Below are 25,837 nucleotides of genomic sequence, written 5' to 3' on the forward strand. Positions count from 1 at the left end.
GGTCCCTTTCCCCGACACATAGAGACATGCTGTGACAACCGTGATCATGCTATTGTTGACGTCACAGGCAGCCCTGTTAACATGATCAACTACACACTAGCTGTCTCCAAATACATCGCCTTGTCACCTGGTCTCAGCCATGAACATTACCCCGTCCCGGATTTGAAAAATTTTGTTAAAATTTTTGCCCCCAGCCAAAATATGGTTGATTTATGCATAAAAATTACCCATGCAAAATATTTTTTCTGTAATGCAAAAATTGCGACGGTACAAGCACTGCAAAGTTTTTAAAATCTGCAAAAAAACCTGTTTTTATGGCTTTTTTGGGGCTTTTGTACCATCCCAATTTTAAAGATTTTTACAAAATTTCAATTCAAGTGTGTTGATATATACCTGAAATTTACCAAAAAAAATGGGGGCAGTCTCAATTATAACATATGAAGGTGTAGCAAGTAATTTTCCAAATACAAAATTGTCAAATTGCATACATATATATTAGGGTTGGGCCGAATACTTTTTTGGACGGATATTGGATATCTGGCTGATTTATAATGCCATATATCTAGCAAATATCCGGTAATTTGGCCGGATATCTGGTTATTCGGCCGGATATCCGGTAATTTGCCGGATACCAAATATGTTGCATTATAAATCATCCGGATATCCGGTATCCGGCCAAAAAAGTATCCGGCCTACCTCTATTATATAAGTATGAAATTTGTTTGATACACAAAACTATCCCTTCTGTAGATTAAACTTAGCGGTTGAAACGTTTATACACTTAACTTAATAAACGAACCATCAAAATTCAATAAAATTCTCAAAAGTTGTTAACCTAATGAATTAGAAAAACATTTATAAAACTTTGGGGACAAGTGAAATAAACAGTCCAATTTCTCTCTGAATTATACCAGAGTGTACCAAAAGTCTAATAATAACTAGGGAGGCAGAGCACAAAGGGCTGTTAATTACACTAGTCCCCGAAGTTTTTAAAACTTTTTCATTTGTTTGCTCAACAACTTTTTAGATTGTTTGAAATTTTAATTGGTTTAATAAGACGTTTCAACCACCTATTGTAATCAACAGAAAGGGTAAGTTTGTGTATAATCATGGGGTATACACGTCCATTTATCAGCCATTGTCTTATCCCTCTAGATCCCTGTACTCAAAGTCTAAAAATAACTAGAACACTTTTATTTTTATTACATAACAAGAAATAACATGTTATTCAAGAATCTAAAGGGATAAGACAATAATACAAAAAATTATCCCTTCTATAGATTAAGACTAGAAGTTGAAACTTTTAAACACTCAACTTAATAAATCAACTATACAAGAGTGTATCACAAGTCTAATAATAACTAGGGAGGGAGGGGACATTGGGCTGTTTAATACACTAGTCCCGGAAGGTTTATAATAACATTTTTTTATTTCTTGGCTCAACAACTTTGGAGACTTTTATTGAATTTTAATTGGTTGGTTCATTAAGTTTAGTGATCAAACGTTTCAACCACTATGTAATCAACAGAAAGGGTCAGTTTGTGTATCATCATGGGATATACAAATAAATTTAAAAGCCATTAGAATTTAAAATTAGTGGTAGAAACGATTGAATACTCAAATTAATAAACCAATCCATCCAAATTGATTGAAAGTCCCCAAAGTTGTTAAATCAACGAATAAGAAAAGGTCATTTTCCAACTTTTTGGACTAGTGTATTAAACGGCCTATTTTGTCCAATCTATTTCTGATACTTTCTAGTTTGTTTCTTAATTAAATAAGGTCATGTTAGGATAGTTTATATTGGGTACCAGGGACCCTTGCAAGTTAATATAAGGAGGGAGGGGTTGTCAGTGATCAAAAGACACTTTGAGGGAAATCACCGAACATCTTTTAAAAGCTAAGACATCTTTTTCCATTAAGTCAATATAAAATTAACAGAGATAAACAATGAATAATGACACATAAAAATATAATGTTAAAAATTATCTAATTTTCAAAAGAAGAGCTTCTCCATAGTACTTTCTAGCGGTAACGCTCCTAAAGGACTCTTGGGCACCTGAGAGAAGGGTCGATCCTCTAATTTTATTTAAGTGGTAATAACTCAAACATTCCCTGGATCTATCAGAAACTTTACTGTAAAGAAGAAACAATTGCATACATATATAATAGGGTTGGGCCGATACTTTTTTGGCTGGATACCGGATATCCGGTTGATTTATAATAACGGATAATCGTTATATGGCAAATTACCGAATATCTGGCCAAATAAAAGAACATCGGCCGAATAACTGGATATCTGTCCGAATAACCGGATATCCGGCCAAATAACCAGATATCCGGTCGAATAACCGGATATCCGGTCGAATAACTGGATATCCGACCAAATAACATATATTTGCCGGATATCCGGCAATATAAATCAGCCAGATATCCAGTATCCGTCCAAAAATGTATCTGGCCCAATCCTATTATATATGTATGCAATTTGACAATTTTGTATTTGGAAAATTACTTTCTACACCTTCATATGTTATAATTGAGACTGCCCCCATTTTTTTTGGTAAATTTCAGGTATATATCAACACACTTGAATTGAAATTTTGTAAAAATCTTTAAAATTGGGATGGTACAAAAGCCCCAAAAAAGCCATAAAAACAGGGTTTTTTGCAGATTTTAAAAACTTTGCAGTGCTTGTACCGTCGCAATTTTTGCATTACAGAAAAAATATTTTGCATAGGTCATTTTTATGCATAAATCAACCATATTTTGGCTGGGGGCAAAAATTTTAACAAAATTTTTCAAATCCGGGACGGGGTAATGAACATGTACACTACATTGAATATCCTGCTGTGTTTGGTGATAACTTTGCTGGCGTCAACCTCACTGATGGCGTCCATCTACAGGATAGCGCCACTGAAACATTGTCTAATTTCGTGTTTGGTCTGCTAACAAAACTAAACAAACCAACTTCCAGATATAAGAAGAGTCTACAGGTACAACTCTCTTCCCTGCTATCAAAGAAGAATATCTTCAATAGCGACACCATCATCAACACTAACGACGATGCAGAGGATGACAACATCAACATGGAAAATGGAATCGATACAGCCATCAAACTCATTAACCAGTAGATCTATATCCCACCGTTTTTTTTTTATTTTACTTTATCTTATCATGTTTTAATATATCATATGCGTATTTTATCAATTTTTTATGTTTATTTTATAGAAAACCCAATAAATTATAGAATAATAATAATATTCTTGGACTATTATCTGTAATACGATGATATACAGTGTTTTCAGTATGTTTAAGAACCGGTTCTAATCTTGTGAATATTCATCGGTTTCCAACCTACACTAAAAATGTTTTTTTCTTCACCCTTTTTTCAGATTATACTTCCTTTTAAGAGAATTATGTAAAAGTTTATATAAAAAAGAATGGTTATTTGAGTTTCAGGAAATAGGAAAATTTGAGTTTTAAACTTCTTTTCGGGGAATGGGAGAAAGATTAGAAAATAGAAAAATATGCAGGAGTCGAAAGGAATAAGACAATGGCCGATAAATTGATATACTTCAACGTGATGATACACAAAATTACCCTTTCTGTGGATTCAAATTAGTGATTGAAGAAACGTTTGAACACTCAACTTAATGAGCCAACCAATCAAAATTCACTAAATCCCCAAAGTTGTTTTTGCCAACGAATAAGAAAACGTTTTTACATAACATGGGAACTAGCCAATTATTTCCTCTCTCTTTGAAAATATGTCTTTTGTATATGTTCTCTTACATAACTTACATACTAAAAAAATATGTCTTTAGTAAATGTTCTCTTAAATTTTACTAAATAATTACTATATAGGCCTTTAGATGGCCATATTTTTAAGTGAGGGCGCTTTTTACTATTTTTCCAGGGGCATATTCTCTCAGGCGGATGGGTCTACCCTCTCTCAAGATAGTTACAAACCTCACGGGACCTATAAGAAGCTTCCCTGTGGCAGTCCGGTGGTTGGCGATATCTTTCAGTACAGACAGACTGACATCCTTCCTTTTTATATAATAAGATGTTTAATAGAAGTTTAAGCGTATATTTCAACAAAGCTTTCAGAAATATAAAACAAAATATCATTATTTATAAAATTACACAAAAATTAAAGGGTGTTAAAAAAACCGATCACTTCACTCTTTTCCATATAAACCCTACAATTTTATTCAAAATCTAACAAAAAATGACACAAATCATGTCCAAGCAATGGCAATTAGAAAACATTATTGATTTTGATTTCTACTTACCTCTCCTGAGCACTACAGCTCGAGTCCTAGCCCTTGTGGAGAAATTTTCCTTACATGGAGATTAAAAATCAACAAATCGTCCTAAATACTATAAATCTTGTAGATAGACCCCATAATGTTCAGTGTTTTTGATGGGGCATGTAAAGACCTTTCTATAGACACCTTAACCAGGTTTATAACTAAATCCTACCCAATTTGGCATAAAAAAGACAGACCCATCAAACATCGAGACATGACGGGTCTCTCTAGTTCATGATGTTTGACAGATCTTTCTTTTTGATGCCAAAATATCTAAGATTGTGTCAAACCTGGTTAAGGTGTCTATAGAAAGATCTTGACATGCCCCATCCAAAATTCTAAACATTATGGGGTCTATTTACAAGATTTCAAGTCCTTAAGACGGTTTGTTCTTTTTTTTAAAGACAGAGCCTTCATGTCTTAATGTTTGATGTGTCTGTCTTATTGATGCCAAATTAGCAAGGATTGGGTTAGAAATCTGGTTAAGGCGTCCATAGAAAGGTCTTTATAGGCCCCATCAAAAACTCTGAACACTATGGGGTCAACATACAGGATTTCAAGTACTTTAGACAGTTTATACTTTTTTTTAAAAAAGACAAAACTGTAAAATTTGTAATAAAATATGCACTCTCCATGGAAGGAAAAATTCTCCTCAAGGGCTAGGAATCGAGCTGTAGTGCTCAGGAGATGTAAGTAGAAAACAAAATTTATTTGTGTTTTCTCATTGTCATTGCTTGGACATGAATTGGGTCATTTTTTGTTAGTTTTTGACCAAAATTGTAGGGTTTATATTGAAAAGAGTGAAGCGTTCGGTTTTTTTAACACCCTTTATTTACCAAGACATATTGACCTATGTAGTAGATAAAATGTTTTATGTACTTATGAACTTTGTATAGAATCCCCTCCAATAAAATCTTATCCTATAAATCTGTAATAAAAGTTATTACAAAATTCAAATTAGGTTGAAAAATTTGTCACATAAAGATAAATAATTGTCAAACTTTATAAATCAGGATTTAGCAGCGGAGATTTTCTATAAAAGAAGTCTGTATATCAATACGGTTTTAAAAAGTCCAATGGCACAATTTCCATTTAAAGGTGTCCTTGTTAATACTCGTAATAATTTAATTATAACGTTTAACGTAATATTTTTTAGAAATTAAAGTGTTAAAATTAAATTTAGAACTTTTTGAAAATTGTAGGAGGGATATGACAATATATGATAAGTTTATATACATCCCAAAAGATGATTACCCCTTCTATAGATTAAAATAAATGGTTGAAACGTTTGGATAATACTAGCTTTGAACGAATTAATCCAAATGTAATATAAGTACCCAAAGTTTTTGAGCTAATGAATACATATTAAGGTCAATTTAACTCTTGTGAGGAAGGGTAAAATCCATTCTTAAACAGTCTATTTTGCTTTGCTTATATGCGATTTCTTTACGAGTATTTAAGTAAAGAAGCTTTAATCTTTGTCTGAATGACTAACAAATTATTTTTCATACTTTTTGCTCCCTATCTGAACTTTAACAGTCATTACTAGACAAATCAATACTTTTCAAACTTAAACCATTTATTCTTTCAACTTTTGGTGGTCACATAGGAACTTTTACTGATATATACTGTAGAATGAAATATTGAAGTATGGGTATTTGTAAAAGGATCAAACTACCCTGTAACTGAATTTTGAAGCACTTTTAAGAAGTATTTGAAATGGCAACAGCTCTATAATATGTTGAAATAAAGAATTTAAAAAAGTGCATTTTATTGCATATTATAGATAGGTTAGGTTAGGTTAAGTAAAGGTTAAAGAGCCGAACAGGGTTAGTACTCCAAAGGGAAAAGCCCTCCAGTTCTGAAGCCCCCAGCAGAGGATGGATTAATTATTTTCTCTTTTGAAAATTGCGAAATCAACAATTAATTTCAATGTACTATATTTTAAACTAGAGAGACATATAAGAACTTTTAAAGATTTTATTTTATTAAAGGGATAGTTGCATGAGGTGCATTTAACAAGTTTTATTTGCAATCAAAAGTTACAAGATTACAATCTAACATATATAATTTTTTATTACAATAAACAGCAATTAATTGGGCAAAACCAAATTAGTCATTGTGCTGTTTTTGTGAAAACAGGACAGCCAAATAAGTTGCATATTTTCAAAAAAAACATGTTTTTCAAGTCTTGATATTTTGAAAACTACCTGGTAGAAAAGTGAAATTCTTTTAAAAGATGTAGCTTAAGCTATTAATCAGAAGAAAATATGCAGTTCACTAAATTTAAGTTCAAATGCACTTCGTGCAACTACTCCTTTAGTAGTTAATGTTTTTATAGACTTAAATAATTCATAATTTCATTAGGACGAACATTTTAGTAAGTCCATTGTAGGTTAATGAAAGTTTTTGTTTAATATGCATAAAACTAAGCTCTCAAGAAGAATGAAGGATAATTTTGGGAAATTTTATGACGCAATAAACCCAGGGGAAAAGGATAGGTAGAAACATTGATAAACCATGATAGTTTGATAAATTATCAAACATGTTGAAACTGCATCTAATTTTATTTTAAAAAACACCCAGTTACATAATCAATTATTTATAGAAAATATTTATGTATCCTCTAGGTTAGTCCTTACAATCCAAAGACACTTCCCAGCTAGACCCGTCTACCTTAGCCTTCAGAGCCTTTCCTTGTCCCTAAGTTACAGAACCATTTTACCGACTTCCTTTACCTACATTATTCTATTAGTCAGAGGTTCTTAACGTTGGAGATTGGCTGCGGATATGAGTACGGCCTAGACCAGTTCAACCATAGCCTTAAGATTGAATTTTAAAAGACCAGCTTCCTCCAGAGACACGTCTTGAATGGACGTGCTTTTTAATTTAGAAATTTTAAATTTTAAAATTTATTTACCCTCTCATCCTTTTATCCCATTTTGAACTTAAAGGTTTAAAATATGAGTGGAAAGACAAACACTATTTCTATTTTCAAGGGAATATTCTCCAATATTTTCAACTAGAAGCGGTTTCCTTAGATATTTGATGATGCAACATCACAGGAGATTTTCAGATATAAGTGGAATAATTTTATGGTGTCATACTCGTTAGATATTGGCTATAAGAACCAACTTAAGTATTTGAAAGCTCTTCTGGGAAGGTAGACTATAGTATACACTCTTCTATACTTTAGCTTATATTTTTAAAATTTAAAGATAAAACTTAAAAATTGGTTTTTTAATGCAAATATATTTCTAAACTTTTTTTTAGGAAAAGTCCACTATTTCTACTCATAACTTTAAGGATAAGAAGAAATACTGATAAGCTACATTATGTGAGATATTTCTTCACACTTCCTTGTTTCTCCCCTTCAAAGGCAAATTGGCTACTTCCCAAATCCAGTTTTACCCTTAAATATATTAAATTTTTAGCAAAATTTCCAGTAAAATAAGATTACGAATCATGGCCCCTGTATAAATAAGGTATTCAGCATGTTACATTAAAAACTGTCTTTCCTTTGTTTATAGGTAGACTTTCTTTCAAATATAAATGCAGTATTAAACACTTATTGGTAATACCTTTACAAAGATACTTATAGATTCCTTTACTTTGATTTTAAACTGAACTAAAGTCAAAATTGTGGGATAATTCTGTAAGTTTTTTCATCAAGAATGTCTTTGGTTCTACTGAAATTCTCATGTAATAACTATAGCATCGTCTTATAGACAGATTTCTGCGCTTTATACGATACGTTACATGATTTTCCAGTATGTCTCAGAACCAGTTCTAACCCAGCAGATAATTATTGATTTCGAAGCATTAAATATGAAAATTCTAATTATCATAAGAAAAAGGAAAATTGTTGAATTAAGGAAAAGAAAGTATAATTTAAAAATTGCATGTCAACATCCAATGTAAAAAAATCAGAAATTCCATGTGAATGTGCATATTTGCAAAAAAAGGCATGGCTAGCCAGCCGCAGTTTTCTAGGTGGCGTTGGCTGCAGCTGCTGATTGATAAAAAGCCAATCAGCCACGAGTTTTGCAATTGGGCAATTTTCGTGGTTGCTTCGGTAAAAATATTAAAGTTACTTTGCAGCTGCGGTTTACATACTTCTTGAAAACTCGCAGCTAACATGAGTGTGGCTGCCGAACCATGCAAAGCAAAAGTATAACAAAACGTCAATGGTAAATGCGTAGAAGCAGAGAAAACATTTACAGATTAAATTACATGTCATGTCGTACAATGGATTTATTATTACTTGGATCTTAAACCAAATCATGTACTCTGATAAAGGGAAACTTTTAGCAGGCTATAATAACGACCCCTCCATCCATTTACCTTTACCCAATCCCCTCACCTACTACTGGATAAACGAACTGAACAATAAATGCTGTGTATGTTAGCAACCTAAATTGACAAGAAAAAATTCCCCTGTCATAATATTCACAAATATTTTACATCCATTTTTATTGCACAGCAATTATAACATTTTAATAAAAAAAGATAAATGTTTTGCATGATCAAAAAATATTTATTGAGAACACAATGATTAATGTTTTTCTGACTCTTAACAAGAGTCTTATCTGATTTAGATGAAGAATTTTTAGGCATTTAGAATATGAAATTAATTTTAGTAAAACTAAAATTTCTATAATAAAATGAATACAGTCTTTACTATTCATTCAAAGCTTTGTTGTAAAAGTTTCTATAGTAGTGTCTTAAATTAGTTTTTTTATTGTTCTCAAAAGTGGAATGGAAGAATTTTCAATAGACAAAATATGCCCTAAAATGTAAAATCTTTACCAAAAGAATTAACTGAGTGTCTTTTCAAAATAAAACAGGGAGGGATGCATTCACACACAAAAAAGTTAAACTAACACGTAACAAGAATATTCTCTTTTCTTAACAACAACTTTACAGGAAATTCTGACGAACTAATAAATATAAGCGGTTGATTTGTTTGCCTTTTTGAAAAAAAAAGCCATATAGTTTTCCCTTCTTCCACTTATTAATTTCATTAGTGCTTCTCGGCATTTGTACATATGTCGGTTTGTAAAACCTAAACGATTGTCTCCAAAAAAGTTTGGCGTTCCGTGCGTTCTTCCTTCAGATGGCGGATTTGTTTTTAATCATTTATTTATTTTTCAGAGATCTAGAGGAAGGAGATGATTTGTATTTCGAATGCCTGGTTAAATCAAATCCAAGACCAAGCAAAATATTGTGGACTCATAATGTAAGTATTTTATCTCTCATAATTTTAATATGGGCTGCTTGGCGACTAAATTATGAACTTTAAACTATCCACTCTTTGATAGCATAAACTTTGTCAGAAAGTCTGAACTAAGGGAATAAGACAGTGGCCGATAAGAATGATGATACATTAATTTACCACTTCTGATATTACAATTAATGGTTCAAACGTTTGGACACTAAATGTAATGATCTAACCAATCAATGATTTTCCCCAAAGTTGTTAAGCCAACGAATTGGTAAACGCCAAATTAAACTTTGTGTAATTAAGTGCCCATTGTCTCATCTAACTCTCTGCTAAATTGTGTATGGAAATTTATAGGGCTTTAACAATTCAAACTCGTAGTTTTTTTATAACTAATAGTTGTATGCCCTAATTGTAGGTTAAGTACATATGACACTAGTACCTATAATGTGAAGAAAGACGTACACAAATATGTGCTATGTATGTAGTTTGCCAGTAAATGCAAAATTTTCCCCTTGGGGAAAATCTGAAAGGTTCAGAGGAAAAGGAGATGGGTAAATGATCTGAATATGTATGAATTGGCTTAATCATAATTGATAGAAAAAAAGCACAAATAGTAAAATTTCATAAAAAAAAACTTTCTACAGTTATAAATCTATCTCAACCATAACATTTAAATTAGTAACATAAATTGCATCTCTTGAAGTGAAGTAAATTAAGCAAAATTAGTTGGTCAGTTTAGACAACAAAATGTATATTTTTCTCTTAGAGAAAAAATGTTCCAGGTAACAAGAAATTTTTTTCAAGTTTAACGTCCATTAGGAGGTCAAAAAGTAGTTCAAAATATACACACCCCACTTCCTGGTAAATAGGGAAGTTTAACTTTTTTCTTATTTTGTTTACCTGTCCTTGTATCCGTGAATATAGATGCATCTTTTAGAATATTGGAAATGCAATGAAATTGAGTTCAAGTAAGATCAGGGACAACAGCCAGGGAGGGAGGGGATAATGGACTGTTTATTACAATAGTCTCCAAAGTTTTATAATAACGTTTTCTTATTCGTTTGTTTAACAACTTTGGGGACTTTTGATTGGTTTATTAATTAAGTTGAGTGTTCAAACGTTTCAACTAGGGTTGGGCCGGATATCTGGCCAACGTTCGATATCTGGTAAATTACCGGTTTTCCGGCGTTAAAAATCAGCCGGATAGCCTGTAACCGGACAGTTTTAATATTCGGTATCCGGCCGGATATTGTAAATGGCCGGATATCTGGCCGGATAACCGGCCAAACCGGATATCCGACCCAACCCTAGTTTCAACAAACAATTATAATCTACAGGAGGAGGTAATTTTGTGTATCATAATTTTGTCTTATCCCTTTAGATCCCTGGACAACAACTTAGGGAAATGGTAGGGATGGGTCACTGGAATAACAAGAACAATTATATCTTATAGTAGCAATAGTAATGTTTGAAATAATATGGTCCAAAAAGAAGACACAAAAAAAATTGTAAAAAAGAGCCTAATTAATAAAGAAAAATAAACTTAAAATACCCCCCCCCCAAAAAAAAAAATTGTCTGCAATTATTCTTATTTTTAACTCTGCAGTATGAGTCTACAAAGCTGGATTTCAATGGTGCGCTAAATCACCCCGCGCAGAATTGAAATGATTTAAAGATCCAGCTCAGGTGTCAGAGTAAATTTTTAAGATTATTCAACTTTTTTACCTCTTTACTGTGTATCACTATATACAAAAACTAGCGGCTTCGCCCCTAGCCTCTAGGGGCTTTGCCCAAAGAGATGACAACAAAAAAAATAAAAAAAAAAAATAAGAAGAACTAAAGAAATCTTCTACAAAAGAATTTTTCTACAAAAGAAATCTTCTACAAAAGAATTCTTCTACAAAAGAATATTTCTACAAAAGAATTCTACAAAAAAAAAAAAAAAAAAAAAAAAAAAAAATGGGGGGGGATTTTTTTTGTTTTTGGGGGGGATGGGGGTGTCCCACCCCCCAAGAAAATAGCTTAAAACCACCACAGGACCAATAGGTATATACCCTGAAGAGTAGAATCCAATCGGTTCAGCGGTTACCGAGATCTTAAGGGACAGACAGACAGACAGACGGACAGACGGACAGACGGACAGACGGACAGACATCAAGCTACTTTGTATTATAGATAACAGAATGTCTGTCTGTATGGAGCTTAAAATCTCTCCAACCGCTGTACCGTTATGGTTATCCTGTACAGTGAAGCTTCTTTTGTTCATTAAAATGTTTATAGCAAGGATATAATAATCTTACTATAAGTATATCTTAACCTAAATACGTTTAATAGTTATCTATCGCTTCGTTTTATAGACGGCTTTCCGCGGATATTAATATAAAAAATTATAAAATTAAACCAGTTTTGTTATCCGCGAGGAGCTGGAGTCTCGGGCTAGCAAATCTGGAATAAATTTTATGATTTTTATTTCATTATTCGTGGAAAATTGTTGGTAATACGATGTTGTATATGATTGAGAACCGGTTCTAATCCACCGGATATTAATCAGTTTGGAAGCCATACTGGAAATGTATTTACCAACACACATACAGCATACATAAATATTTAATGAAATAGAGCTAATCTATTAAGGATTCTTGACATAGATGGGCGAGAGTACAAATTCCTTCTATAGGGATTATATACCTTTTTTATAAGCTTCGCTAGTAACCTCTAGGGGCTATAGAGTGTCTTCTGGGTATCTATCTGTAGCGTTAGATCTCGCTAACCGCAGAGCCGTTATTTTTTTTACTTTACAGTGAAACTTCTTATATTCCAGGGAAGGTTTATAACCATTTTAGGGGGAAAAATTCCCTCCCCTTCAATAACAATTTTTTTTCACCTTTTATTTTTAAGACTAAAATGGAAAGTAAATGGTCGACTCACATCCTCACCCCCCCCCCCCCCCAAATGCTATAGAAAAGCGCCAAAGTTGACAATACATAATATTAAGAATTAAAGGCTAATAACAAAGCTGGGTTACTTCGGAAATTGTCTTTCTGGCTACTTTTTGTATAGATTTAAAAAGAGCTTGAATTTTGCAATGTGCATATTTGCACATAAATTGATAAATATCCATACTTGCACTTGTATAGTATAGTAGTCAGGGGTATGAGTGGTCTTCTGTGAACTAGAGTAAATAGATTGATAAATATCCATACTTGAACTAGTATATTATAGTAGTCAGGTGTATGAGTGGTCTTCTGTGAACTAGAGCATATAAATTCATAAATATCATACATGCACTAGTATAGTGTAGTAGTTATGGTTTATCTAAGCTAGCAGCTAGCACTGTATTTAAGTTGGATTTAAAAGTGGACCAGAGTGTACTTGTGTTGATAAAATAATAACAATCAGTACTTGAAGCATGTACAAGTATGACAGTGAGAAATATTAGTTAACTTCAGTGTACCAGAGTGTATAAATAAAATTATACCCAAACATGTATTAAGCACTTTATTAACCAGGATAAATGATCAAATTTTCACATCATGTAGATATCCAATTCCAATGGCTATGTCAACTATTAGGCTATGATAATAAAAGGCTGATAAGCAAAAAAAGTGAATAGTTTAATTTCTGTTGAAGAACAAAGTTATCCAACTATGTACCAGACTACCATCGAGTAAGGAGCCAAGTACTCTACATACATATGCACAAAAATATGTAGAGGAACATAAATTAGAAAATGATTTAAGCTTGGCTGCATTTTTCAATTCTTGGCCTAGTTTCCCAATTTCTCAACTAACCCATTTTTAAACAGCAGCAGAGTTAGATAATAAATCACTTTTCTATTTAAATATTTTTATTTTTTGTCCTTTTGTTGTAAAAATTTTAATAGATAATGAAATAGCCCAAGCTTTAGAAAGGTACATAAGAAGACTTATTGTAGTGCCATTTAAAGAACGTCCAATGGTGCGGTGGGTAATGGGGTGTATCTACACACCACAAACAAATGTTGGGGAGCTGGAGGCACCTTCTAAAAGTTGTTAAAAAAGTTAAATTACCTCCCTCCCTAAAACCTTTAAAAACCCTCATTTTACCCCTCCCAAAATAAAAAGCTTGGATGTCCATGGCTAATTTACTTTTTCAAATAAGGAAACTTTATAAGTTAATAAGTTTTCAACACATAACAATATTACAATGTCAAATCCAACTGTAATTGAAATATTTAGGTTTTTATTTTGACAAAACTGAAATGTTACATATTTAATAACATAACATGAATTTTTTATGATGATTTATTGATGTGAACATATTATGAAACTATTAAAATGTTAAGCATTTCTTGTTGCAAAAAGTTTTGCTTTTTTTTTAAGGATATTTTTAGATTGTATTATAAAATTGCAAAAAAAGAGCTAAAATTAGGTGAACAAGGAAATATATGTCCATTTGTTGGGCAGATTAAGTAACCTGACAAAATATAAAATTATCTCTAATTCAAAAAAAAAATTAAATAGGAGAAGCAAAAATATATTAAAAAGCCAAAAGAAAATTGGTGCAACAATGTCCATCAAATTAAAAAAATGGGTGTTGTGTTTGTCCCACCCCCCAAGAAAATAGTCTAAAACCACCACAGGACCAGACATACAGACCGACAGACAGACAGATGGACGGACAGACATCAAGCAACTTTGTATTATAGATAGACAGTCATCATTTGGCCTAAAAACTTTTTGTAATAATTTAAATCATGATGGGTTAGTTAAAACGAACGTTTCATCTAATGATTTTAAGTTAAAGAAGGAGTAATTGGGATACATATTTTTTTATCCCTAAAGATCCGTGATTTGACAACAGCTTATAATGTTTCCTACTGACTGCGCCCCTAGCATCTAGGGTCTCAATATTCTAAGATATATTTGGAAGAAAAATAGCCTAAAACCATCCAAAAGATTAAGTCTAGAACACAAAAAACCATCCTGGGGCCTATGTGAAGCTTCCCTGCTATTGAAAACTCAAAGTTCAGTAGTTCTCAAAATCCTGAGCTACAGTTAAAAAAACTTACTTTCTTTTATATAATAGGTTATATTTTAGGGTAAAGAAGTGAGAGTTCATCAAGAGCGAGGAACCATAATATCCAATCAAACACTGGTTATACAGAGCATCAAAAAAGAACATTCAGGTTAAATTAAAATCTATCAGTTAAAAAATCCTACAGAAAATAAATTTTGTTATGAATAACATTTTTTAAATACAATAATTTAACTTATGTACCTAACCATGTATGTATTCAGTGGCTTGCACAGCAAATTCACCAAGGGGTTGAAATCATTATGGGGTGAAATTTCTTTCTTATATTATGAATATTTTTTAATACAGCAAATTTGACTATATACCTAACTTTAAATGTAAATATTTATATCTATTTAGGATTTTCTAACTTAATGTATTAATGAGAAATTTTTTCCTTAAAACTTTTACATTATGAATACAATTTTTGCAAAACAATAAGTTTGACTAGGTACCTAACTCTAAATGTATTCAACGTATTTATATCTATTTAGGGAATGATATCTATTGTACAATTAGATATTATATTTTTCTTTCTTATATCAGGAATCACATTTTTTGCAATACAATAAGTTTGACTATGTGCCTTACTTTAAATGTATTTAAAGTATTTGTATCTATTTAGGGTATTATAACTGCGAGGCATTTAATGTGGAGGGTTCAACTATTTCAAATTCTATCAACATTTCTATCATGTGTAAGTTTCATTTAATTAATCAAGTTATATCGTTAAGCTCCAAACTACTCTATAAATAGAATATAGCCGTCAGTCTTTCAACACAAGATTTTTCTTGGAATAACATGCAAATAAACAATGTGACCAAATTAAAAGTGTTTCTTTGGAATATATAAGTAATAGGATGTCTGACTGTTTGTGTACCGAAAAATCTCGCCAAGCACTGAACCGATATGCTTCATATAGCTCTAGGGAAGGTTTATAACTATTCCATGAAAAATACCACCACCTTACAAAGACAAAGCGTCCTAAGAAAAAAATTATCTCTTCCTCCCCCCCCCCCGAAAAAAAAATTAAAATAAAATTGAACGATTATTTTTTCTTTTTAAACTAAAATTGAACATGGGTCGGCTTCCTCGCCCCAGCCCCCCCCCCCCCCACCCCTCTTTACTCCCAACCTCAAGTGCCTCTAGAGGCCGCTATTAATAAAAAATACAAATCTTCATATAAACTTCTCTTTCAAGTGTACTATTGAAACAATGGTTATAGAGATGTTACACATATACAAGAGTTTCTAGTGAATTTAATAAAATTTTGACACATGTCCATATGTAGCTCCATTTGATGGATTAAATTTCACTATTAACGCGCAGGGAGGGAAGGGATATTGAGCTATTTATTACACTAGTCCCCAAAGTCTTTTGATAACGTTTTCTTATTCATTGTCTTAACAACCTTAAGGATTTTTTTTGAATTTTGATAACCACTAATTGTAAGGGGTAATTTTGTGTATGATCATGAAGAATATACATCAGATTATCGACTATTGTCTTATCCCTGTAGATCCCTGATTAACGCGACAACAGATAGGGATCAAATCTGCCACAAATATGAATAGAAATTTTATTCATTCTGTTAGGACAACGCTCCTAAACGGACCTGGCCCTAACCCCAAATTTTTTTTACCCACCCCAAAATTTTTACCCCGGGGATAAAATTTGCTTGGGGGGATAATTACCCCCCCTGAAATCTGTTGGCAGGGGTAAATTTAGTTTACCCCCCCCCCCAAAAAAAATTTACCCCCGGGGTAAATTTTATTAAATATATAGTATTAAAAATGCTCGCGAAGCGCGCAAAAAATTTTTTTATTAGAGATTTTTTATTTTGGGGGGGTATTTACCCCAGGGTAGGGGTAAATTGTCAAAAAATTTTGGTGGTAAATCGTTTGGGGGGGGGGGTAATCGCCCCATTACCCTCCCCCTTGGACGTCTATGGCCCTAACATAAACTTTTACTTAACGATAGCAAAGCCTGAATAACAAACACAAAGTTTGAAATTCCACATAAGCTTGACATTACTTATGTCTGTAGACTAAAAAGCTTTAAAACTGCCCGTACACATTCGTTGTATCTAAATTTTAGTTTATTTGCGAAAATTACAAAGTAATTCTTTTGTAAATTTACCTAGTCATAACATTTTAAACAAGCTTCACAAAATTTTGTTTCATGTTGCTAGTGATGGAGGGGAAATTAGACTGTAAATTAAAATGGCATCCAACGTTTTAAAACCTCTTTTTCTTATTCGTTGGATCAAAATTTTTTGTTATTTATAAAAATTGTTATTGTTAGTTCCAAAAAGTAGTGTTCAACATTTTCAACCAATAATTTTGATCTACTGAAAGGATAATTTTGTTATTTATTTACAATAATTTATCGTCCTTCTTATCTCTGAGGAGCCTTACAGATATTCTTTTCTGATTTTATATGATTTTACCATTTTTTATCTTAAGACAGATTAGAACCTTATCTTAATCTGTCAAATGTAAAATTTAGCCCTACAGAACTTTATAACAAGGATGTCAACATCAATCAGTAGCGAAGCACAAAAAAAATGCTTGACTGACAGGTTGGCAGACAAAGTTGCATAGGAGAGCTTTACCAAAAAAAAACAGCCGTCGATCTTGAATAACAGATGAGAAAATTACATTTCCCCATAGCTTTATTATAGAGAAGCTTCGCTACTAATAAACTAACGTACAAACATCATCTAACCTTCTAAAACGCAGGTATCTGAAGGGATAAGACATTGGACAATAAATTGATGAACATTCCAAATTATGAAAAACAAAATCACTCCTTCTGTAGATAACATTATTGGAGGAAAAGTTTAAACACTACTAGGTTGAACTAGCAATAAATAATTAATCAAAGAGGTCCCCAAAGTTATAAAGCCTACGAATAAGATAATACTTTTCAGTCCAATGTCCTCTCCCTCCCTGACAAAATAGACCAGCACCCATAAAGCTTGGCTATCAAAATTTATTTTGAGATGTTGGACATTAATCACAATTAGTTGATAGCAATAAAAAGGACACATGGCATTTATTCTTTTTTATTATCATATAGAAAAAATATCCTTGGCATATAATGTCCTCTAGTTGTCGGGGGGAGGGGTTGTAGGAGGTTACTGGTTCGAATCTCTGCAATATTACTAAATTATACTTTAATAATAAGTTCTAGAGGTTTTATGGCAGGCCTTTGAGAGAATGCCAGAGCCCTTTTGCAGGCATAGGTATTCACATTTTCAGCTAGAACTTTTGACAAAGATTGTACAGTCAAAGTCTTTATTTGTTTGTACGGGGAAATAAGTGCTTTAGTCGAGTTCTACAACATCATACCTTTTGATGAACCCGATCTTTTTCTTAAAAATAATACATTCAAGAAAATTATAAAATAGGAGTGTCCCTTGTTGGAAAGGCTACTATAAACAGGCTATAAAAAGCTCTTAATTGATTTAATGTTATTTCTTTTTTTATATATCTGTTAGTAAAAAGTGAAGCATCTCTTAAACTTACTTTTTATTACACTAATTACTGCGCTCCTTGCTTCTAGGTGCTCTCTATTCGAAGGGGTAGGGGAAAGCAGAAAATATCCTTAAACCATCCCAAGATCTAAATCTAAAAATTTAATAGCCAAAAATCATCTAGGGGCCTATGATAATATAGTAGGAGAAGTCATAACCTTTTTCGCGATTATTCAGATCTATTGCACTAATTATCAGATACGAAGTTAATAGACGCTATGAAGCTCCACAAAGTGTCCAAAAAAGGGGCTGTGTGACGTCAACAGATCCATCTCTTTTTAAAGGGTTTTCTTTCCCACTTCTCCTCTCATCCCTCATTTTTATGACGTCACACTTCTCATTTTTCGAACACTTAGTAGATCTTTGATGCTATTAATACTAGCCGTTATGTAAAACTTCAAACTGCCACTTCGCTAATTGTGTACATAATTATACTTGTTTTATTTAGATAAGCCGGAGTGCATCCAAAATCAGAAGAAAATTTATGGCGTTTCTGACAGGGACTTTGCCAACATCAGCTGTAAGGTATGATCTTTGTTAAGCTTGGGTCATCTGCTGTTCTTATATCAACTTACGGCTATTGTAAGCACAGATACATATAGTAGATATTAAGGTTTGCTTGATAAGCACTGAAATGTCCCCTCCCCCCATCCTTTTGTTTTTGAAATAAATTGAAAAAAAATAAGGAATTAATAATGTCTAAGCCACCCATAGGGATCTAATCCTGCGGTACCTGCCAATACAGGCAGTGCCATAATTCTGCGGGCTACATAGCACCCAATAAAACCTAACCCTACCTGCCTTAGGGTAAAAAACCAAAAAGTATTTCCCTATATTTTCAATCTATTCGGTGTTAAGCAGTCCGGAACAATTAATATAAGTTGAATACGTGGATTTTGTGACTGAGCAATTTTGTGGTTAATTTAGATTGCCAAATATAGTCCACAGATTTTGGTCAATACGTTACTCCATGGTCAGTGAAGGGGAATGGGGTATCGTTATTTTAGCCGGCTGAGAGAAACATTTTATCAGGGTATTTTATCTCTCACATTATACACGTATTCTACATATCTATTTCAAGAACTTAAGTCATTAAAAAAGTATATATTTTGTATAGCCGACTTGATCCTAATTTTTAATTATTCAACATATTCATTCATCTTTACTATAAAAATAAAAAATATTATACATCATAGGTTGATATATTATGTAACTTAGGAAAAGAAAAAATTGTGCAACCCATTAACTGACATGGTTCTTCTTTACAATGAAGCTTGTAATAGTTAGGTCCTTGTTTTTAGTTAGACTATTTCATTTTTAAAGAAAGCCTAAGTATAGTTTTTGGCTATTTTTTGTCCTTCCATTTCCCTTCGTTTATCATGCTAAGAGCGCAGCCGCTAGCAGTAAAGTTGAAATGTGTTCTCTACGAAATTTTCTTTTTTTTATTTTCTGCTGTTTTTTAAAATATAAAAAACCTATTTGGTGCTTATCCCTCAAAGTGCAAATATCCTAGCCTAAAAAATCAAATAAACAACCCCGGCCCCCTACCCCTGTTTTTTCTTTAACAAAAGGGGCGAAGGGTTCAGTGCGCGACACTGCCCTTAGAGGGAAATTTCCAGATGTTTTCTTCTCAAAAAAAAGAAACACTGTTTTACTTTAGAGTATCTTGCTTTTTGTATATTTTTCTAATATGATCTTTTTGTTCAACGATGTCCCAATGTGCACTATGTGTATATATGGTTGAAGAAAATAGGATTAACTCAGATTATCCTTTATTTCTGGCGCACACACACACATATACACACTCATACACACACACACACACTCATACACTATGCTACTCATATTAGGGATAAGGGATGGGGAAAGTGTAAAAATTTTTGTATATCCCCCATTATCACCTTGATTTTGGAATAAGTTGAAAATAAGCGGGGAATGTAGTTTTCCATTTGTTTGTTTTTTACTTTAGGTTCGGTAATAATTGATACTGTTTAGTCCCTCTGGGTTATGGATCCCCACAAAAGTAATGCAGAAAAAAATATTTTCTTAATATTTTTCATTTATTTTTGTCAGCCAAAATCATTATTATTATATGCCATGCCATGCAGTCGACATTAATGAAAGTTGATGAAGTCAATGGATAACATGTCAATAAAATGTCAGCTATGACTACTTTTATTTAAGGTATATTATCGACATAAATCATTAATATCATAGACATAGACTACTCAAAGCTTTCAAAAAGAGTTTTTGTATAAAATAGTTTTACTAAATACAAATACCTTTTCTTCCCACAGAGAATTTTCAGTTTTCAAATGGTAAATACATTTTCATATTTTCCTTTTTTTGAACCAAAAGAATTTATTTGAAATTAAAGGTTTTACATTTTTGTTCTGTCTGTTTTTCGAATGAATCTTTAAAGTTATGATTTATCCAAAAATCATCGAAAAGTTTTTTAATGAATGATACAAGAAAATATAGACAATTATTATAAAAAATAAAATAGAAGCTCAACAATTTGGCGAACATAGACAAACTTTTAGTAAAGCAGTTGCTACGCTTTTCAAAATTGTACCTTACACTGATAGGTCCTGGGAAGGTTTATAACCGTTGTGAGTATAATAACATCCACCATTTCAAAAGAAATCAACCCTTAACCCCCCCCCCCCCCTCCCAAAAGAAATTATATTGAAAAGTGTAGTGTTGACTAACCAATCCCATTTCTTCAAGTACTTCTAGGGGCATAGCCGCTAGTCGATCTTGTCTTATATCAGTAATCATCCTACCCCCCTTATTATTTACTTAAGTGAGGAGGTGTGGGGGGTGGGGTCTATCTTTTCCCCCACAACACACAACCACATATGATTGTCAGAAAACTTGTCTGTACATCATATGTTACCCATATCAACAATCCTATTATAAAAAGAAAATAGGATAATAACATAAAATATAAAAAAACTATAGATATCATATTTACCCCCATGTAAATTTTGTAAACTTTTAGTATGCTTTAGGGCTATTATTTTATCAATATAAGACCATATAAAAGTAACAGGAAATGTGTCTGTTTGTGTGTACCAAAGGATCTTGCTAATCAGTGGATCGATATGGTTCTCCTTTGTAGTATAGCTTCTATACTTTACGGTCTATGGCTATTTTGGTGGAGAGTACCACCGTCCACCTAAGAGCAATCCCCTCTAGGAAAAAATGACCCAAAAAAAAAATAATTTCTTTTTAAACTAAAATTAAAAAGGTGGTCGACGGGTCAATTTGCTTATTTGGGAAATTAAGGATATAATGATTATATTCCTATATATGATTTACTTTTGTAAGGGGATACAGGAATAAGTAAATTAATGATGAATTTCTCTGAAACAAGTTTAAATCATGGAAGTGTTTTTTATTACACTAGCCCCCAAAGTTTTCTTATTCGTTGGCTTAACAACTTTGGGGACTGAAGTTTGCTTGGTTTGTTCATTAAGTTGAGTGTCCAACCCAATATTGCTGCGGTATTCCTGATTCAAGTTTCCCTTTTTATATAAAAGAAATTTTCTTTTTTTTCGTTAATTTTTCCCTGACTATTTTCTTAGATTATGAATGTATTCGCATTAAGGTATAATGGTTTGCTAGTACTTAACCTGCTATTTTTATATTTTACACTTTTTTCCTAATAACACGTAACTGTATGGTACTATGTAGCTTGTCGTAGTTTAAAGTTGTACCTAATGCCGCTTTGTCAGATGCTCGACATTAATAATAAGAGTAAGGTGGGAATGCTGTGTCTAAAAAATCGTTACAATGCACGGTTAGATCTACAAGACAAAGGTCGTGCAATCAAAGGGTTACTTGTCTTCAATAGTTGGGGTGTTAGTGACTTTAGACTTACTAAGAAGGCCTTTGTTTGTATAAACCTTCCCCAGATATATTAATTAGGTATAGTCTTTTTTGGTATAGTCCCTTTCGTAACATCGCACCTTATGGGGCGATTCTTCGTATTTTTCACAGTAGCTTTTCTCCTATTTCTAGCCCCTGCGGGGGGCTCTAACCCTGCGGGGCCAATTACCTAACCCTGTGGGGCAATCACCTAACCCAATGTAACCTAACCTAACTTAAAATAACCTATAAAAAGCCATTTTTAAAATACGACGAATTGCCCCTTATGGGGCAATGTTACGAAAGGGACTATTCCCGTCTTTTTTATAGCAAAAGATCATTCAATAAAAATGACAAATGATAGGTCAGTATACATTTTACTATTGGTCAATATAAATGTATACTAGCCAATCATAGAACATTTGTATTGTATGACGTCATTTTTTATTTGGCACTATAAGCTGCTTCAATTTTGTTAATAGATACAATCATCAACTTGCCATATTCTAAGCTTTCTTCGGTACAGATAGATAGACAACAAGTTATTTTTCTTTTCTTTCTGGTGCTATTTGTGTTTCTGTATGTATGTATGTAACGAGTACATTTACTTAATCCAGTTAATCAGAGTCACGGGCAAGGAACTGTTCATCTGAAGAAAAAAATAATTTAACCAACAATTTCCGATTGTTGCATTATTTCCCTTAAGATAACTTACCACAGCATGATATTAAAAGATGATATAAAATAATTATTTTGTTATATAGGTAATGGACGTAAAACATAGGTCCTATATCCTACTTAGAGTCCATATTTTGATAAAGAAGAAGGTTCTATGACTTCTATTTTATGGCCTTTCTTCTTTTTTTATTGTATAATAGTTTTTTCTTTGAAGAACAATCCCTTGTGTTAGATGAGAGTATTAAAATAACATTAATATACTCAACTATATCTTATATACAATATAATATGTATTTATATCTTATCTGTCTTAGGGAGATATACTCCACCTAGAGAAAACGGTTTAGTCTCCACATTTTCTCCAATAAAATTGATTTTTATAATTATAATAGGATTTTTAGGTCCTTCGGGTTTTAGAACTCTTCAAAGTGTATATTTGCCCGATGGTTAATTCGATAAATCAACCCTATGATTGCACGACCTTAGTCTGAAAGTCCTAAATGTGCATCATAATGGTTTGCGCCTGTTTATGTGCATTCCTCCTAGTCTTACTAGTTAGGTCACACGCTGAACAAAGCAGCAGTAGGTATTAGTATGGCGTGCTGTCCTTAGATAATAATTAATCTATAATGCTTATTTTAGGTGAATGCATTCCCTGCCGCGGATTCGTTTTCTTGGTTGCTGAATACAAGTATCGGATATAAGGTAAATTTTATTCCCAGTATGGCTTCGGAGCCGATTATTATTCAGCTGGATTAAAACCGGTTGTAAATCATATATATCATAAGCATAGTATTAACATAGACGTCCAAGGGGGGGGGGGGTAAAGTGGTGATTACCCCCCCCCCCTCAAAAAAAAGAAAATTTTCAATTTTTACCCCCCACCCCCCCAAATATAAAAAAGGCCTCTATGAAATAAAGATTAACCCCCCCCCCAAAAAAAAAAAAAAAAAAAAAAATTATTTTAAAATTTTACCCCTCCTCCTCAAATAAAAAAGCTTGGACGCCTCTGTAGTATTACATACACTTTTCAACTTAAATATATTAAAATAAAGATAATAAAATTAAAACCAGTGTTGTTAGTCCGGGGCTTCAGACCCTCGAAACTAACAAAAATTATTTTAATCTTATTTTTAATCAATATTTTTTTCAAGATATGAAGAAATAATATTTTCCCAAACTTTTCTTTAATTATTAAATAATTTAATTATTTATGAGGAAAGATTGTTAATTAGCAGTTTATTTCCTTCTGGTTAATTAGATTTTTGTCAAACTCTGATATAGTGTAATATATCATTGTGAAACCCTTTTTTTATTACTTTCCTAATTAATAAAGTGTACTTTTATTCTAAATAAGAATAGCACAATGAGATTTTAATTTAAAAGTAAAGTAAAATTTTTCGCTAAATTAACGATTTCCTTGATTTTGCATATTAACCATACAAAATTCTTTGAGAATAAAGCATTTTTAAAATATTTCCCGGTGCTTTTTTCAAAGTTCCGAATAAAATTCCTCTAAAATTATTGTGTAATAATTTTATAATTTTCAATCAACACACAACAAGGAAAAGTAATTCAAGTTTGATGGTGGGGGAAGAGCGTCATTAGGGGGTGGAGTTAAATGAATTAACCCCCAAATCTATATAGACGTCCAAGGGGTCCACCACCCTCAAACTTAAAGCCCCTCATTTTTAAACCCCTAAAATTAAAAAGAAATATATTAGATGACCCCCCAATCATACCCACCCAAAGAAGATAAAGTATAGAATAGAATCCAGGTAGAAGATTCTGCCTGGCTAGCCTGAAATAAAATTGGAACTTTTGAAAGCCCTAAATGGCTACAAGGCTTTTAGTAATATCACATGATTTCAGATATTATCGAGAAATGATATGAAAAATAAATGCCATTTTTAATAGTATAATAAAAGCCATACAGCCAATCGTCCAGCCATATTTGTCCTATTCACAATGAATTAAAACCTGATAGTATGAGCAAAACTTTAAACAAAAATTCATTTCAACAAGAATATAGTAAAAAAATGACTTTAAAAATATTTGGTTAAGAAATAATGATCACGGCATTTGTATAAGGGTTGCGCATGAATTTGTTTACAAAAAATCCTTAGCAGCTGATTTTTAATTCTTTCAAGGTCTGAGAGTAAAAGATGTTTATATCTAATTATATATTTTTAAGTATTTTAATTTCAATTATTATCATAAATTATTTTATTAATTGTTGAGTTATACGCAAGTTACGTTTACATTTCGTAATCGAGTGATTACGCAAGTTGCGTCACAAAGTACATTGACAGTGGTGAAATGTAAACAATATTAGATAAACATAAATTTAATTTCTATGCAGTAGAGACATAAAGTTAGAGGAAAAATCTAATACTTTTCGATATATTTTCATTAAAAAGATATTATTTCAGTTTTGTCCCAACTTGACATGTGTACCATTCAAGTTTCATATTATGTTTTTATTGCGCAAGCGCAACTTTTCTTCAATATTCCCTAAAATATTCGAGGTTTTCATTTCTATTCCTCCTTATTCTATGTACCCACCCCCCTCAAAAAAAGCTTGGACGTTCTTGTTCCCTCTTAGCTAACATTAAATATTTTAAATTTTAATTCTAAATACTTTTAATTCGTGTTCTAAATTAAAGTTTGATTAAAGTTATTGAAAAATATAATGTTTTCTTAACGGAAATAGTAAAGAATTGGAAAGGTTAGGTTGCTGGTAATTCAATTCCAAATGAAATTTAATGTCCTGATTCTAAATCCCATTCACGCCCCTACATAAAGAAATATAACTTTTTCATAGAAGCTCAATACGGCCAGACATATTAGAAATTGTTACACAACATCTTTTTAATTTCATTTGACCCCCCCCCCCCATTATGATTTGAAAAAAAATGGTGAAATAAATTTTTTAAAACAAAAAAACACAGCAAGGGTTCCAAACTTCACTGAAAGATGAAATTAATTTAAGAATGGGGTCATAGGCGTCCAGAATGGGGGTGGATTCCCATAGGTGCCCCCCCCCCCCCCCACCCATTAACCTCCTTTATACACCAAACAAAAATAGCCATGGGTAGTGTAAAGGTAGAAAAGTCACATCCCTTCTAAATTTAAAAGGGGGTTAAAAAAATT

General features: G+C 32.3%; 1 protein-coding gene across 1 annotated transcript in view; it reads left to right on the forward strand.

Moving 5' to 3' along the window:
- Positions 1-25,837, forward strand: part of LOC145331729 (neural cell adhesion molecule 2-like) — a 146,288-nt gene that overhangs the window by 62,739 nt on the left and 57,712 nt on the right. Inside the window, exons 16-20 of the mRNA XM_080176549.1 lie at positions 9,471-9,555; positions 14,620-14,707; positions 15,221-15,292; positions 18,582-18,658; positions 23,327-23,389. Of these exons, the coding sequence (XP_080032675.1) occupies positions 9,471-9,555; positions 14,620-14,707; positions 15,221-15,292; positions 18,582-18,658; positions 23,327-23,389 (385 nt within the window). The remainder of the gene's footprint in view (positions 1-9,470; positions 9,556-14,619; positions 14,708-15,220; positions 15,293-18,581; positions 18,659-23,326; positions 23,390-25,837) is intronic.

Source organism: Acartia tonsa, chromosome 11 (assembly GCF_053477335.1).
Source record: "Acartia tonsa isolate MP-2025a chromosome 11, ASM5347733v1, whole genome shotgun sequence".
In the NCBI taxonomy this organism is placed as follows: domain Eukaryota; kingdom Metazoa; phylum Arthropoda; class Copepoda; order Calanoida; family Acartiidae; genus Acartia; species Acartia tonsa.